Source organism: Cebus imitator, unplaced genomic scaffold (genome assembly GCF_001604975.1).
Source record: "Cebus imitator isolate Cc_AM_T3 unplaced genomic scaffold, Cebus_imitator-1.0 Scaffold461, whole genome shotgun sequence".
NCBI classification, from domain to species: domain Eukaryota; kingdom Metazoa; phylum Chordata; class Mammalia; order Primates; family Cebidae; genus Cebus; species Cebus imitator.
Genome location: NW_016107776.1, coordinates 286,552 through 303,450, shown reverse-complemented (window position 1 = coordinate 303,450; position 16,899 = coordinate 286,552). Strand labels below are relative to the sequence as shown.

General features: G+C 53.8%; 1 protein-coding gene across 1 annotated transcript in view; it reads left to right on the top strand.

Moving 5' to 3' along the window:
* TANGO2 (transport and golgi organization 2 homolog) overlaps positions 1-16,899 on the top strand; it is a 44,334-nt gene that overhangs the window by 9,219 nt on the left and 18,216 nt on the right. Inside the window, exons 2-3 of the mRNA XM_037732633.1 lie at positions 6,707-6,801; positions 15,606-15,694. Of these exons, the coding sequence (XP_037588561.1) occupies positions 6,707-6,801; positions 15,606-15,694 (184 nt within the window). The remainder of the gene's footprint in view (positions 1-6,706; positions 6,802-15,605; positions 15,695-16,899) is intronic.

Sequence of the window (16,899 nt, the reverse complement as noted above, 5' to 3'; positions counted from 1 at the left end):
TAATCAGTCATAAGACTTCCTGAGGCAGGAGAAGAACTTTAGCCCACCGGTTTGAGAACAGCCTGGGCAACATAGTGAGACCCCAGCTCTACCAAAAAATTTAAAAATTAGGCCAGGTGCAGTGGCTTACACCTGTAATCCCAGTACTTTGGGAGGTCCAGCTGGGTGAATCATGAGGTCAGGAGATCAAGACCATCCTGGCCAACATGGTGAAACCCTGTCTCTACTAAAAATACAAAATTAGCTGGGCATGGTGGCATGTGCCTGTAGTCCCAGCTACTCAGGAGGCTGAGGCGAGAGAATCACTTGAACCCAAAAGGCAGAGGCACCGCTGCACTCCAGCCTGGGTGACAGAGCGAGACTCCGTCTCAGAAAGAAGAGAAAGGAAAAAAGTTAGCGAGTGTGCTGGTGTGCACCTATAATCTTAGCTACTTGGGAGGCTGAATTGGGAGGATGGCTTGAGCCCAGGAGTTAGAGAAGGCAGAGTGGAAGTGACGTGCTTCCTGAAGTAGCTGTGAGAAGGACGCTTCTTTTCTTGTCCTGGCGCAGGATCCTCACCACCATGCCATGTTGTCCTGCTGCGCTGTGCTGGTGTCGTGGGCCGGTGGCAGGTCATTTGTCCCCCTCCCAGGCTCTGCTTTCAGTCCTGGAGTGTGGCTTCTCTCGACTGCTGCCCACACGGCCTCCTGTTCTCAGTCTGGGCCACATATCTGGGCTTTTCCATCCCCGTGGGCCTGATGAGGCCTGGCCATATACCTGTGTCATGCCAATTGCTTTCAAGATGATGCCCCTCGTAGGACCACATGTCAGCACAGTGACCACCATGGCCGGGAGGAAGCTGGCTGCCCATCACCAACTTGCCCAGGGACCTCTTGCACCCTGGTGGGGATAGCAGACTCTGCTGTGGGAGAGCAGAAGGCAGCATGCTGGCTTCCAGGAGTGTCCACAGCATGGCTGGGCAGAGCAGTTACAGATGAACAAATCTAGTGCTGAGGCCATCCTGGCTCTCTGAGGGGCTGTCAGGGCAGGGGTGCAAGGTCCACAATGTCCACTTGACCCCAGCATCCCATATGTGCTTGGTTGGGGTGGCCATCTCACTCCTTCACCCCGAGTCCAACCTGCAGGTGCCCCTCCATGAGCATCTCCAGGCTCACCTTGCCCATCCTCATCATGTGACCTGGGACTCTTAGTGGGTTGCAATCACAGCTGCAGAGCGCACAGCACAGGGAGGAGCTCCTCAGCATCATCGCCCGCCTGTGGTGCCCTCCCCAGCCTCCTTCAGGTTGGGGTTGGACCTGCCCTGAGAGCTGGGTTTTGCACTGCCTGCCCCACCCGCCCTGTAACCTACTTCCCCAACTGCTATCCTGAGGCCAGGTTGGGGGATGCAGGGGAGTGAGCACTTTCTGCCTGGAGGGGATGGGCATGGCCATCTGACTGCTTCTGCAAGCCTGTTGGTTGTGTGCAGGCTGCCCTCAGGTTTCAGTCCCCTGGGGCAGGCAGAGTCTTGAGCAGGTTGCAGAGACTGGGCGTGGCTTCCTACAGATATTCAGATGCCATTGGGTTGTAGCCTCTGAGGCCCAGGGCAAGACTGCTGGCTGGATCCCAGGCCCTCCTCCCTCCCTTTTCCTCCAGCTGCTCTCTGTGGTCTGGCTCTGGCCGCCTGGGCCTCAGGGCCAACCCTGCATGGCTTTGACCACTCTGTGGCCTTCTTGGACTGCAGAGGACATGCGGAGAGTTCATTGGGTTGGCCCAAGTGCCGAACCCAGGACAGGTGGGGACAGGCAGGGTGGGGCATCACCTGGAAAGCCAGGCACGTTTCTCCCTGGGACACCAGTTCTCCTGTAGAGTTGGCCAGCTCGGGCACCCTTGAGGGTGAGCTCTGTGTGGCACAAGAGATGCCCTGAGGAGCCCAGCCTCACCTGGTGTGATGGGACATGTGTAAGTTGTGGGAAATGGTCCTGGCTGCCTGTGTGCCCACCTGCCCTGCGTCCAGGTCAAGATGTGGTGACCAAAAGGACAAGGACTATATCCACGGCTCCTTCCAGAGCCCCACAAGTCAGCAGGCATGGGAGGGTGTTAGAATCCTGTAGTGCGCCTGTGTGGGGGCCATGCTGCACCTAGGGAACCTGCAGGGCTTGGCTCAGGAAGCACATAGGGGCCCAGGCAAACGCAAGGTCACAGGTTAGGGGAGGTGAAGCTGGCAGGGGAAGGGGGAGACCTGCTGGCCAGAGCTGGGTCGGGGGCCGGTGGGCAGTGGGCCTGGCTCGAGCAGGGGGCGAGGGATTGGAGAGAAAGGCAGTTCCTGATGGTCCCCTCCCCAGGGGCTGGCTTTCCTCTGGTCCTTCCCTCCCAATGACCGCGTCTTCGTCGAGGCCACAGCCCTGGGCTCTGCGCCCACACCTCCAGTGCCAGGCTGCCCAGAGATCCGTTGATGGCCTTCCTTGGACCATGAAGCCTTCCCTGCCACTGGTGCCTGGAGGGCTGATCTGCTGCCTCAGTACCCTGGCCAGCTAGGATTTTAGGGTCCTGCAGCTGAACTGGAGGTGCCTTTCTGTGTAGCCTGTGGGTATCAACGGCCAGAACTGCCCTCGTTCATGGCCTTGCCAGCAGCTTGGCGTGCAGCCCAGGGAAGGCTGAGGTCAGCTGAAGCTAAGACCAATGGCCTTCTCTAACACTCCAGAGGAGCATGTCCCTGATGAGCAGGCCTTGGGCCCCAGGCCAGTGGGATTTCAGTAGGGACCGGCTGGCAGGGCTTTAGTGACTGCAGCCAGGGGATCTCGTGCAGGAAAGACCAGCTCCTCCAGAGTGAGCAGACTTGTGTCTTCTGGCCACGTGGTGAGTGCTGGGCCTGCCCCATCAGTGGCACCTAGCAAGTGGACACCTGGGAGCACTCCCAAAGCTCAGCATGCTCCCCAGCTTCCTGCACTGCATTCAGGATGGTTCTGCCTCATCAGCTGCACCTGATCTGCTCTTAAACCCCCAGCTGAGCTTTAATGTGCAGTCACTGAAGCTTTCATTTCTAAAAGAACTTCCTAAGAGTTCCTTTTGGCCGGGCGCACTGGCTCATGCCTATAATCCCAGCACTCTTTGGGAGGCCGAGGCAGGCAGATCACCCGAGATCAAGAGTTCAAGATCAGCCTGAACAACATGGAGAAACCCTGTCTCTACTGAAAATACAAAATTGGCTGGGCACGGTGGCTCACGCCTGTAATCCCTGCACTTTGGGAGGCCAAGGCGGTCAGATCATGAGGTCAGGAGATGGAGACCATCCTGGCCAACATGGTGAAACCCCGTCTCTACTGAAAATACAAAAATTAGCTGGATGTGATGGTCCATGCCTGCAATCATAGCTGCTTGAGAGGCTGAGGCAGGAGAATTGCTTGAACCTGGGGGGCAGAGGTTGCAGTGAGCCGAGATTGCCACAGCACTGCAGCCTGGTGACAGAGTGTGACTTCATCTCAAAAAAAAAGAAAAATCAGCTGTGCATGGTGGTGTATGCCTGTAATCCCAGTTACTGGGGAGGCTGAGGCAGGAGAATTGCCTGAACCTGGGGAGGCGGAGGTTGCGATGAGCCAGGATCACGCCATTGCACTCCAGCCTGGGCAACAGAACAAAACTTGGTCTCAAAAAAAAAAAAGAGTTCCTTTTCCTGCTTTGTAAACCCAGTTTGCTCTTATCACTTCCTTTCCCCTGCAGATGTTTCTGAGCTGTTTTCTTTCTGCCATCAGAGCATGGTCGGTTGGTGATGTGTGTGGGGGTATCTTTCTGCTGGTTCTTGCTCATGGTGCTTCTTTCATTATATAGTTCTTTATTTTTTTATTTTTTTTATTTTTTTAAAGATGGGGTTTCACCATGATGGCCAGGCTGGTCTTGGACTCCTGACCTCAGGTGATCCACCCACCTTGGCCTCCTAAAGTGCTAGGATTACAGGCGTGAGCCACCACGCTTGGCCTCATTATGTGGTTCTTTCTGACTGTGGACTGCTTCTTGTCTTTCAAAAATGATTTTGAGACTTCTTTGAAGTATAGGATGAACTTTGGCCACAGGGGCACTACCAGTGCTGGAGCCCCTTAAACCTGTGCTTGGCTTGCAGGTCCTCGTACCCCCAGTGTGGACCTGGACAGCTGGCCATGCCCCAGCTTCTCAGGAACTCCCCCTCACTTTTGTGCAATGTCTCCGTGACCCCTGGGGGTGGCTACTGCTGTAGGTCATCTCTCCCTGAGTGTTGCTCTTTGGAGTCCCAGCCTAACTTAGGGGAGAGTCTCCTGTTAGGTTCCCCATCTTGTGGGGATGGCTGGGGCTTGTCTTCTGTCTCCCTCACCCCTGAGGCCACCATAGCACGAGCCCCAGTGTGTCCAGGGGGCAAACAGTCTGAGGCAGGATTGGCCATTGTGTTCTTCTGCCCTCTGTGGGCCATGCTCTCTGAGGTGTTGGCCAAATCCTACAGGAGCTCATCAGCTCCTGCAATTTTTAAGATGTCTTCATATATATATGTATATATATATATATATATATATATATATATATATATATATATATATATATATATATATATATATATATATATTTTTTTTTTTTTTTTTTTTTTTAAGACGGAATTTCTCTCTTGTTGCCCGGGCTGGAGTGCAATGGCACAGTCTCGGCTCACTGCAACCTCCACCTCCTAGATTCAAGCCATCCTTCAGCCTTAGCCTCCCGAGTAGCTGTGATGACAGGCGCCCACCACCATGCCTGGATAATTTCTGTATTTTTTGTAGAGACGGTTTCACCATGTTGGTCGGGCTGTTCTCGAACTCCTGACCTCAGGTGATCTGCCCGCTTCAGCCTCCCAAAGTGCTGGGATTGCAGGTGTGAACTACCATGTCTGGCCAATGTCTTCCTATTTTATTGAGCATCTTGGGTTGTTTTTACCAAGAGGATTGGCCCTAGTAGCCTGCCAACCCTTGGGTGATAGTCCCCTGTGGGCACTGCCAGGTCACCCAGGGAGGGGACCCAGCCCAATTCCGGCCCCCCAGTCCCCTTCCCACAGGGTGCCCCTGCACCAACACACCCTTTAGCTCCCCATCCTATGCAGAGCGGTGGCCAGCAGACCGTCTCAAATGGCTGCACATCCCCCAACACCCAGTGCATCTGCAGGTGGCAACACCTCACCTGCACACCCACCAGCTCCTCACTGGAGCAGATGGTCCCCAGTGGCCATCCCTGATGCCCGTGCCTGTGGAAGCACATACACTGAGCCCTCTTCACCTCCCTTCCTACTCATTAGACTTTTCTTGGAGGAATCTTTTTGCCTCTCTTCAGTATTTGAACAGCTTCTTGGCTGTCCCATGTCCCAGCTATGGGCACTGGCTCTGCCCTGGAGCCATGTCACTAAATCACTGCACACATGTACATTTCAGGGAACTTGGGTGTCACCCTGGGTGGCCTCAGGCTCTAATCTCAGTCCTCCACTCATTTGCATTTCGGAAAACTGGCTGCCGGGTCCCAGAGGTCCCTGGGTGGGGACGAGGTGTGTGCTAAGTGTGTAGTCACCCATCGTGTCCCTGCCACGTGTTCATGCCAACTGCTGTGGGTGCGTTGGGCCCTCGGGTCCTGTGGGATGGTGAGTGTGTGTGCTGAGCGGGGCCTGTAGGGCTGGCATCCCAGGCGAGTGAGCTGTGCTGTCCTGCCTGGCAGGCTGCCGGTGGAGGAGGGCTGCCTTCATTGGTGGCATGTGGGGGCAGGGTCTAGAAGTAAAAACATACACAGTGGTCCATTTCCAAAACAAAATGTCTTAAATGGGCTTAGGTGAGCAAACTACAGAAGAAACAGGATCTACTAGGCCCCTGCTTGGATAGCCGATGTGTGCTTATCGGCCTTCCTCTTTCCCCCATTTCCCCCCATGTAGTTGCCTTCACCCAAACCAAAGAAGTTTAGTTTAAGATGAAAGTTTACTAGCCTGCAAAGTAGCTCGGTTTGTCTTTTCGTATCAGCCTACCCTGCTACTTAGGTGGTAAGTTAAATACTTAAAAAGCCCTTGAGCTAACTAGAATTGCAGTGCACTGTGGGCTGCAACAAAATACAGCAAAACAAACCTGAAAAAGAAACACCTGAAGCCCCTTCCCAACAATCAATAGGTGACGTCCGGGAAGACTGTGACCCCGTAGTACTCAGCCTGTGAGGACCCAGGGAGGGACCTGCGCACTAGGGGATAAATTGCTTATTAAAACTGGGTGTGCCTGCCTATCAGACACCTGATCTTGTAAGAATGTCATTAAAAGTCTCTCTCTTCTCTGAGCCTCTGAGTCCATTCTTTAGTTTTGGATGGGTAAGTTTGTTTTTCACAATGTGGCTCCTGCCCTCGCTGCTGCTGACCCCTGGGTCCCACTCAGCACCCCAGCTTGGTGTGTCCAGGCCCCAAGAGTGCCACGGTGCTGAGGGGATGCTTCTGTTCAGGGCTGGTGTTCAGATGTGGGAGGTAGTTCTGGCCCAGGCCCCTGAGCCTTGCAGGTGGTGGAGAGAGTCTGGCCAGTGCCGATGAGCGTGTGGGTTTGGGAGGTGTTTGTGTGGCACAGGCCAACGGTATGGTATCCAGCGTGCAGTTCCCCCACAGCCGGCAAGCGCTGCAGGCAACACAGAGGTGGTTTTGTTCCGGCTTGCTGCAGGATTGGAGGGCGGCCCTGCTGTCTGCCATCCACTCAACTCAGCGTTTTCCTTTTTCCCGCAGACCTTGCGACCCGTGCGAGCAGAGCCGCCCTGCACCACCATGTGCATCATCTTCTTTAAGTTTGATCCTCGCCCTGTTTCAAAAAATGCATACAGGTAACCCCCTCGCTCTGCGTCTGCCGCGCCGTGCAGGGTCCCAGGTGCCCAGCCAGTTCTCACGCCACTGGGCTGCTGAATGTGGGAAGGTATGTGGGCCAGGCTGGGGCTGCACAAGCCTGGCACTGCCCTCCGGGACAGGGTCACTCAGTGTGGGATGCTGTCAGAATGCCTCTCGGGGCGGGGACTCTAGTTGATGTACAAAGATGTGAAGACTCAGCCACAGAAGGTGTTGGGTACCAGCCCCAGCCCTGTATATGGGTGTTCTTAGTCCTGGCGTGACGAGAGATTGAGAAAAGGAAATAAAGACAGAGACACAAGAGTAGAATATACCGTCTAGGCCCCTAGCTTTGGGCTCCAAACACTTTTATTATGTGCATAATCTCATTGATCTTATGGACATGGAAGGAGAGGGTCAAGGAATTGGGTAAGATAGCCTGCGGGGAGAACACTTGAGATCCTTCTAAGACATGCTAAACTCATGCTCTGAGCATTTAACAGCACCTGAGATCCTTCTAAGACATGCTAAACTAATGCTCTGAGCATTTCACAGCACCTGAGATCCTTCTAAGACATGCTAAACTAGTACTCTGAGTTTATCACGGACTGTTATCTGGGTGCAGCTGCATCAGAAGTACAACGGATGAGGAGTCACCCAGTCTGACCACTCCCAAAGCATCAAGGGGCTTTTATCTCCTGAGCTTTGGGGACATAGAGCAATTAAAATCTTGACATAGTCACATATTCGCAGAACCTAGGCAGAGCCTGAGGTGTTCCCTGATCTCTACCCTGCAAGGCTTTTCTCCTTGCCAGCTCCCATCTGCAAAGACCCTCCCGGATCTTGTGAGCAGAGGTCGCCTCCCTTCTCGGAGATCTTTGCATAAGCCCTCGTTCTGAGGCCCTCTAGCAGTCTCCATGTTGAGAAGGCATTCGTGGGACCAGAGCAGTATCGCCTGCCCTGAAACCTCCCCGAGGTGTTCCCTGGGGTTACTGTGCCCTCGGATGGTCTTTACCTTAGGCCTCCTGTAGCCGCTTGATTTCTAATTAACTGCACCAGTAATATAGTTTAGTTTGGTATATAAACTTCAATGTACTCTGAGACAAGCAAGCTTAGAATTATTTAGCTAGAATTAATATAGGTCTCCCCTTGGCCGTCTTGACCCGCAGAAGGCAGCTGTGCAGGTAGGACAGAAGAGTGTCGTGTCCAGGTGGGCTGCAGTTCTATGGGCTTTAGGTGGGGGTCGGGCAGCAGAACTGGGGCAACAGTGTCAGCAAGAGCCAGCTTGGGCTGGCAGGTCACAGGTGCTGGTGAGAAGTTGAGGTGGCAGCCAGCCTGAGGTCTGTATATGAGTCCTAAGGAGGAGAGGATGCTGGGGACTAGCCAGAAGAGACAGAAAGCCAAGGCCAGGATCCACCCCTGACCCTGAACTGAGGATGGCCACACCTCCATTCCCCAGAACACCCCAGCATTTATTCACATGGAGAATGAGGCAGAGATGTAACCCACACCCAAAATGAAACTTGAAACTACTCTCTAATGGAATTGCTCGGGAAGATTTCATCATTTTAAAATCTATATTTTGATTTGAATCATTTCAAGAGGGTCTCAGATTTGACTCACCGCAAAGTTGCGTAGACACCATGCTGCCTGACTTCAAGACTGAATGAAGTCATTTTCTGCCAGGGAATAGGGAAGGAGGTGTGTCTGGGGTTTTCCCTCTTTGCAATTTGGTGATGGCAGGGCCAGGCCAGGGTCCAAGCAGCAGACAGCATGCTGCAGGGCAAGTGGAAGTAATGTTAAGAACTATTGACTGCCACAGGGGCTGGAGTCGTGTGGGGGTGGGTCATGAGTGAGCAGAACTCTAAAGAATGTAGGAATAAGGTGAGGAACAGCCACTGTCCCCAGGGCTGAGCTGGGGTGCCCAGGGCAGAGCTCCCTCTTCCACCCCCAGCTAAGATCCAGACCTTGCTGGAGAGGGCACACCATGGCCATCTGGATGTCTTGGAAGTCTCTGGGGTGCCACGCTGGCAAGGTTTCCTGGAAATTTGCCTTCTAGAGTGCCTGGTAGCTGTCACAGGGTGGCTGCTAGGGGAAGGTGCTGACTGATGGGTGCTGCTGTTGTGCCCTGAAGAGCTAGGAAAGCCTCACTTGTTGCAGAAGCCTCCTGAGAAAGGATGCAGGAGCCGGGAAAGAAGCCTTCCTCCTCCAGTATCTCTCCAGCGCCCTCTTCTGACAAAACTTAACGTGGAACCAGCCGATGTTCAGCCCCGTTATCACAGAGCAGGTGATGCAGGGTGAATTTGGAGCTGAGCAGATGCAATATATCCGTTAACTGTCACGGTCTAGCCTTTGGCTCCTCAGCTTTCCTACACACCCTTCTATGCTCACTTAAATTCGCATGTGCCAGCCAAGCAACTGTATTTCTATCTGACTAGCAAAGAAGTTCCCAGATAAAGAGACATAGCCCAATGGCCCCTGAAGCTGTCACTGGCTGCGTTCCATTACTTCCAGATTTAGCCACAGCCTCACTTGATACTGTGTTTCCAGAGTTACCTCTGACCACTTGCACATAGAGTAAAATCGAGGAGAAAGAAGAAGACAACAGCGAGCATACACAGCACACCCATAGGCAGCAGAAAGGAGCTGCGCACCAGTGTTCTCGCTCCTGGGCACGCACCAGGCTGTGGCTGGGCCCTGGCTTCCTTCTGCTGCACTCAGCCAGAACCTCTGCTGCTCTCGGTTGCATACCTGGGGGATGGTCTGAGGCTTGGTTTTCATTGCTGTGGTTTTCCACCAGCCAATCCCCTCGGGCCTGGGAGCTGGGACTCAGCGGCTCATCCACGCAGCAGCTCTGCCTGCCTGGACATCGCTGGGAGAGGCTCTGCTTCCACTGACTCTAGCCAGCAGGGCCACACCCCAGGCCTCCACGTTCACCAGCTGGGCCTCACAGCACCTCCCAGGTCACCCTGACCTCAGGTCAGCCCGAGCCCCTGGGACTCTCCTTCACTCACTGTTTCCCTCCTGCCACTTCCTTGGCCATAGTCAGCTAACTGGGAAACAGGCAAGAGTAACGCAGGGTGAAAACTGCCAGGCCTTGTCCCTAGGGTGCACACTGTGGCTGTCACAGCTGGTGCTCAGGGAAGTGGGAGGACAGTCCCTTTGAGTCCATTCCCAGGAGGCAGAGCCAGTGAGAGGACAGAACCCTGGCCTGGGCTGTCCACCGTCACAGGGCGTTGTGAGCTAAACCATGTCTCCTGCAAATGCCCATCTTGAAGTCCTAACTGCTGGTACCTAAGAATGTCACTGCATTTAGAGGCGGAGGCTTTAAAGAAGTGATTAAGGATGGCTGAGTGCGGCGGCTCATGCCTTTAATCCCTGCACCTCGGGAGGCTGAGGCAGGAGGATTGCTTGAAGCCAGAAGTTCAAGGCTGCCTGAGCTATGATCACGCCACTGCACTCCAGCCTGAGTGACAGAGCTAGACAATGAGTCTTAAAAAAAACGATTAAGGCAAAATAAAGTCAGGTGGGTATGCTCTAATCAATATGATGGGTGACGCAGATACACACAGGGGAAGCTAGTGTGTGTACAGAAATAGAGGCAGTCCCCTGCATACCAAGAAGCCCTCAGAAGGAGCCAGCCCTACTGATGCTTTGATCTTGGACCTCCAGTCTCCAATGCTGTGAGACATTAGTGTCTGTTGTTGCCACCGCCTACTTTGTGGTGCTTGGTTATGGCAGCTCTAGGAAATTAGCAATCGGGAGAGCCGGCTGGCTCCGTGTGGGTTTCAGGGTGGCTTCCTGCAGGCTGCCAAGGAGACTCGACCCGCCCCGGGTGCTTGCATCTCTGGGGAGGAAGCTTGACAGCCAGCCTGCAGGTGCCGGTCAGTGCCACCCAGCTCCCTGAGTGGAGAGGAGGAGGGTTGACATGGCCTCTCGTGCTTTCACTCAGAGCCCATGTGTCACTGCCGGGACCCGCCCTGTGTGTCCTGCCATTCAGTTGGCCTCGGCATTTCTCTCTGGACTATTTTCCGAAGGCCTAAGCCAGGGATGAAGTATGCCACCTCCGGGTGACTGAGCAAATGTGCACTGTGTTTTCCTGACTTCGTGGGAGGGTGTGAGGCACCTCTGGTGGCTGCTTCTGCTCTAGCTGTGGGGTGCCCAGCTGGGGGAAGGGCACGCTGCAGGCCGGGGCACAGGGGCTTCTGCAGAGCCCCTGCCAGCACTTCTGCAGCACTTCGGGAGGCCTTGTGCAGGTACCCAGCTAGGCTGGGCTGGGCTCCTCACCTGTGGACTGGGGTATAAAGTGGGGTGCTTTAAGCCACTCTGCTTTTATTATTATTATTATTTTATTTTATTTTTATTTTTTTGAGACGGAGTTTCACTCTTGTTACCCAGGCTGGAGTGCAATGGCGCGATCTCGGCTCACCGCAACCTCCACCTCCTGGGTTCAGGCAATTCTCCTGCCTCAGCCTCCTGAGTAGCTGGGATTACAGGCGCACGCCACCATGCCCAGCTAAGTTTTGTATTTTTAGTAGAGATGGGGTTTCACCATGTTGACCAGGATGGTCTCGATCTCTTGACCTCGTGATCCACCCGCCTCGGCCTCCCAAAGTGCTGGGATTACAGGCTTGAGCCACCGCGCCCGGCTATTTTTTTTTTTTTTTTTACTCCCCCCCAGTGGAGTATATTATTATTTTTGAGACAGGATCTCGCTCTGTTGCCTGGGCTGGAGTACAGTGATACAATTATAGCTTACTACGGCCTCAAACTCCCTGCTTCAAGTGATCCTCCCACTTCAGCATGCCTGAGTAACTGGGGCTACACAATGCATGCCTGGCTAATTTTTTTTTTTTTTTGGTAAAGACACGGTCTCACTATGTTGTCCAGGGTGGTCTCGAACTCCTGGGCCCAAGCGATACTCTTGCCTCAGCCTTTCAAAATGCTGGGATTACAGGCATGAGCCACCAGGCCCAGCCTAGGCCACTACGTTTGGTAATTTGATACCCATCACAGAAAACCAAAACACCACAGCAAGATAACACAGTCACTCCATCGTGTCACCCTATCTCTTTCTAAACTGCTTGTTTACGGCCAGCCGGGTGCAGTGGCTCATGCCTGTAATTCCAGCACTTTGGGAGGCCAAGGCGGGTGGATCACGAGGTCAGGAGATCGCGACCATCCTGGTCAACAAGGTGAAACCCCATCTCTACTAAAAATACAAAAATTAGCTGGGCATGGTGGTGTGTGCCTGGAGTCCGAGCTACTCAGGAGGCTGAGGCAGGAGAATTGCTTGAACCCAGGAGGCGGAGGTTGCGGTGAGCCGAGATCGTGCCATTGCACTCCAGCCTGGGTAACAAGAGCGAAACTCCGTCTCAAAAAAAAAAAAAAAAAAAAAAAGCTGGCAGGGCGCGGTGGCTCACTTTGGGAGGCCAAGGCGGGTGGATCACGAGGTCAGGAGATCGCGACCATCCTGGTCAACAAGGTGAAACCCCATCTCTACTAAAAATACAAAAATTAGCTGGGCATGGTGGTGTGTGCCTGGAGTCCGAGCTACTCAGGAGGCTGAGGCAGGAGAATTGCTTGAACCCAGGAGGCAGAGGTTGCGGTGAGCCGAGATCGTGCCATTGCACTCCAGCCTGGGTAACAAGAGCGAAACTCCGTCTCAAAAAAAAAAAAAAAAAAAAAAAAAAATGCTGCCTGTGACAGCCCCATGCAATGCTCATTGCTGGCTCCAGCCTGAAGTGGCTGCGGGATAAGTTGTTACCGCATGGGGCAGCTTCCGTGGGTCACCACTGAGGGTTTGATCACTGGATCTCAGGCCAGAGTACCTCCTACCTACCTGTCACCAAACTGCGCCCCAGATGGTACACACACACACCCCGTAGCAGAACACACTCACCCCCTGAGATGATGTACATACTCACGCCCCACCAGACGGTGCACACACTCACATTGCAGCAGCATGAGTGTCCAGTGGTGATGGATAATTACTGATTTTAGTTATTGGAACAAAATTAAGCCAGGGTGATGTTCCATCCTCGGGGACCTTGCCACGGTGGGAGCATCCCTGTGTCTCCAGACGTGGGGTGCAGATAGGCTTCTGTTCTTGTGCAACCTCACCAGGGATGACTGAGAGAGCTACTTCCTCCTCCCTCTGGGGCTCGATCTCGGTACTCAGCACACTGGCTCATTCCTGAATTTTGTATTCAATGAAATCCTTGGCAAACCACCAGCTATTCAGCTCCACAGTGACTGCTGGGACAAAAATAACCTGGTAATTAATGTTACTGAGTTATTAGGCAAACATACATAATTGCTCCTTATTTAAAAACAGACAGCTGAGCATCTTAGGACAGAAGTCCCTGCTCAGTCAGCTTTTCTTCTTACTTTCCCCCCATTATTTTCCCCTTGTGAGAGCATTATGTTAGAATCAGAACCCAAAGCCAACAGCACCAGCCTGGCTTGGGGTTGGACTGGGCTTAGGTGTCCTTGGCTCCCCGGGCTCCTGTTCAACTGCTCTGGAATGTGGGAGCAGGGGAGGAAGGTGGTTTTTTTTGTTTTTTGTGGGTTTTTTTTGAGATGGAGTCTCGCACTGTCGCCTAGGCTGGAGTGCAATGGCGCAATCTCAGCTCACTGCAATCTCCGCCTCCTGGGTTCAAGCAATTCTCCTGCCTCAGCCTCCCAAGTAGCTAGGACTACAGGCTTGCACCACCACACCCAGCTAATTTTTTTGTATTTGTAGTAGAGGCGGGGTTTCACCATATTGGCCAGGTTGGTCTCGATCTCCTGACATCATGATCCACCTGCCTTGGCCTCCCAAAGTGCTGGACTACAGGCGTGAACCACTGCGCCCGGCCGGGAGGAAGGTATTTAAGAGAGAATGTTGAGCGGAACCACTTGGAGCTTGACCCCACCCATGGGGTGGAGGAGCTCTTATCCCGGACCCTGGCGCATCCCCACCACAGCACTCACGGACTGTGGTATTCTCCCTTCTGCCTGCTGGCCAGGCCACAACCAATGGGCACCTTCTACAGGAGTGGCTCATGCAGGTCTACGGCAGATACACTGCCTTGTACTAGCACTAACCAGCCCAGGAAAGGTGGACTCTGCTGCCATCACTGCTGCAGAGGTTGGGGGGTACCTCTGCCCAGAAGGGACATGGAGACTTGGGCCAGGTCCGGGTTGAAATACAGCATTTAGAGGTACAAAAGGATGGTTCTATGAAAGGCTGAGGCTCATATCAGGGTCAGAGACCACCTCCTGCTGCCCCAGGCAGCACATCCCCGAGACCTGGGGGAGCCCTGGGGTCAGCTGGGCATCAGAGCAGGCTGAATGGGGCACCCTGAAGGTGGTAAGGCTTCCGTAGCAGACCCCAAGTGTTCTAGGGCATGGCACAGTCCCTGGAAACAACCAAAAGCATTTCCCCAGTTCTGCAGACAGGAAGCTTCAGGGGCAGGTGCTAAGTAGGGGGCACACGTGTGCACACAGGTGTGAACACCTCCAAGAGCATGAGTGGTGGGTGCAAGCACCAGTTGGACTCTCAATGTTACGAATGTCTGTTATTTCACATTTCATCAGGAGCAAATGTTTTGTGAAATTGATGTGCAGTGATCGATATGGAAACTATTTTGAAACGCTTGTCGGGATCTAACCACTACACCTTGGTTTCAGACCCACAGTGTGATGGCAGGATAGCCAAGCCCTGCTCCTTGGAGCTGCCTCTCTATGGCACAAGTGCTCAGGGGGTCTTCAGCCATCGCTTGTTTTTTTGTTTTTTTTTTTAAGAGACAGGGCTTTTCTGTTCCCCAGGCTGTAGTGCCGTGGTGCAGCTCACTGTAGCTTCAAACTCCTGGGCACAAACGATCCTGCTGCCTCAGCCTCCTAACTAGCTGTGACCACAGGGATGCACCACCATGCCTGACTAACTTTTGTATTTCTTTTTTGTAGAGGTGGGGGGCCTCACTTTGTTGCCCAAGCTGGTCTCAAACTCCTAGGCTCAAGTGATCATCCCACTTTGGCCTCCCAAACTGCTGGGATGACAGGTGTCATCCACTGTCCCTGGCCCATCCATCACTTCTTAGACCCTCAGGTCTCATGGACGTTGCAGGAACTGACCCTTTCCACTCAGTCACCACTATGTCCTTATTTTCTTCCAGTGTCCAAACTGGGACTTGAAACTCAGTTTTTTTCCTTAAGGCCAGGGCTCTTCAAGTTTAGATGTCTCTCCTAATTGCAAAAGAAATATTTGTTTGATTCATAATGTAAAATACTCATAAAACAGAGAAGTTTCCATCCACTCCCCCCGACCCCAGAAATTAACTCCAAAAGATGCAGAACAGAGTGGCCCTTGGAGGCCCACATGCTGTGCTGTTCAGTCTGTCCTTGAGCTCACGCTTCCAGAAGCCCGAGGGTTTGTTGTGGGTGTTCCCAGGGCTGGGGACAGATGGACAGGAGGAACAGCCCTGCGCCCTCTAGCTTGGGCTCACAGGCATGCTTGGTGCCAGCCCCTTAGGGCCTGACAAACCCATCCCCCGCCATTGAGGGTGTGGATGTGTGTCTCTTCCCAGCATCTGCCTGTTTCCCAGGCAAGGCTCCAAATGTAGTCCTGGCTGCAGGTTCCCAGGAGCTCACCTGGAGCCAATGTGCTCCTTCCTCCTGTGCAGGCACGGCGGAACTGCCAGCTTCCTGTCCTCTCTGAGACTGGCCCTTACTGCCACTGAGGCCAGTTTTGTGTTTGAGGAGAGAAAAAGAGCTGGCTCACTCATTTCCATCTGAGGCCGTCAGCGGTGCTGTCCTCTTGCAGGCTCATCTTGGCAGCCAACAGGGACGAATTCTACAGTCGACCCTCCAAATTAGCTGATTTCTGGGGGAACAACAATGAGATCCTCAGCGGTGAGTCTTCCTGTGTGCTTCCCCAGCCCTGGCGTGGCCTGAGTGACCCTAACTGAGTGGTGCTGCTTTCCAGTGTGTTGGCAGCGTAGAGGTGGAACCAAGGGGGTTTGGGGTTGGGGCCAGCATGGGGGTGGCCAGCCCCAGTACTGGGTGTCACCAGAGCTGCCCACCCAACACTGTCTGAGTGGCTTCCCGTGCCATGAGTCTGCATGGGGGGCCTCATCATGCGAAAGGATCGATTGGTTTTATTTGGTTGCCTCCTTTTGGCTGAGGGCGTGTATGTGGATTTGTGTGATGTACAGATCCACATTCAGTCACTTTGTGAAGCAACTCAGTCGTGTGTGCATGCATGTGTATGCATGCGTGTGCGTGCCTGTGTTTGTGTGTGTTTGTGCATCCCTTGCTCCAGGGATGGCTGGGCTGAGTCTGGGGAGCTGGTGCTGAAGCCCTGTCTGTCACCTGCCCCATGCCTGTGTTGCACGAGGTGTACTCATAGGGCAGAAGTGGGGGTGAGAGCCAGGCCCTCCCCTCCAAAGATACCAGCCTCATTGAAATCCTGTTGGACTGGAAGCAGTGCCTGTCCATGGGGTGGCAGGAGTCTACCTAGAAGGTGTGCAGAGACAGCTAGTGAGGCCACGGGTTTCTCTGCCTGTGTGCCAGGTGCCAAGTGGGCCCAAGGCAGCCTGGCATGTTCCAGGGTGCCTACTCAGGCCAGATGTGTGACCCTGTGGGCCCAGGGAGGCTGTGTGTGCCCTGTGCTGCCCTCCCAGGTCGGGAGGGCAGGTGTTGGGATTGCAGGTGTGAGCCCAACACTTTGGGAGGCTGAGGCAGGAGGGTTGCCTGAGCCCAGGAGTCAAGACCAGTCTGGGCAGCATGGCAAAACCCTGCCTCTACAAAAAAATACAAAAATTAGCCAGGCATGGTGATGTGTGCCTGAGGCCCCAGCTATTCAGGAAGCTGATGAGGCTGAAGAATCACTTGATCCTGGAAAGTAGAGGTTTCAGTGAGCTGAGATTGTGCCACTGCACTCCAGCCTGGGTGACAGAGCAAGACCCTGTCTCATTCCATCAATCAATCAAATAAAAGCTCAGCTGTGGGCCGGGCGCGGTGGCTCAAGCCTGTAATCCCAGCACTTTGGGAGGCCGAGGCGGGTGGATCACGAGGTCAAGAGATCGAGACCATCCTGGTCAACATGGTGAAACCCC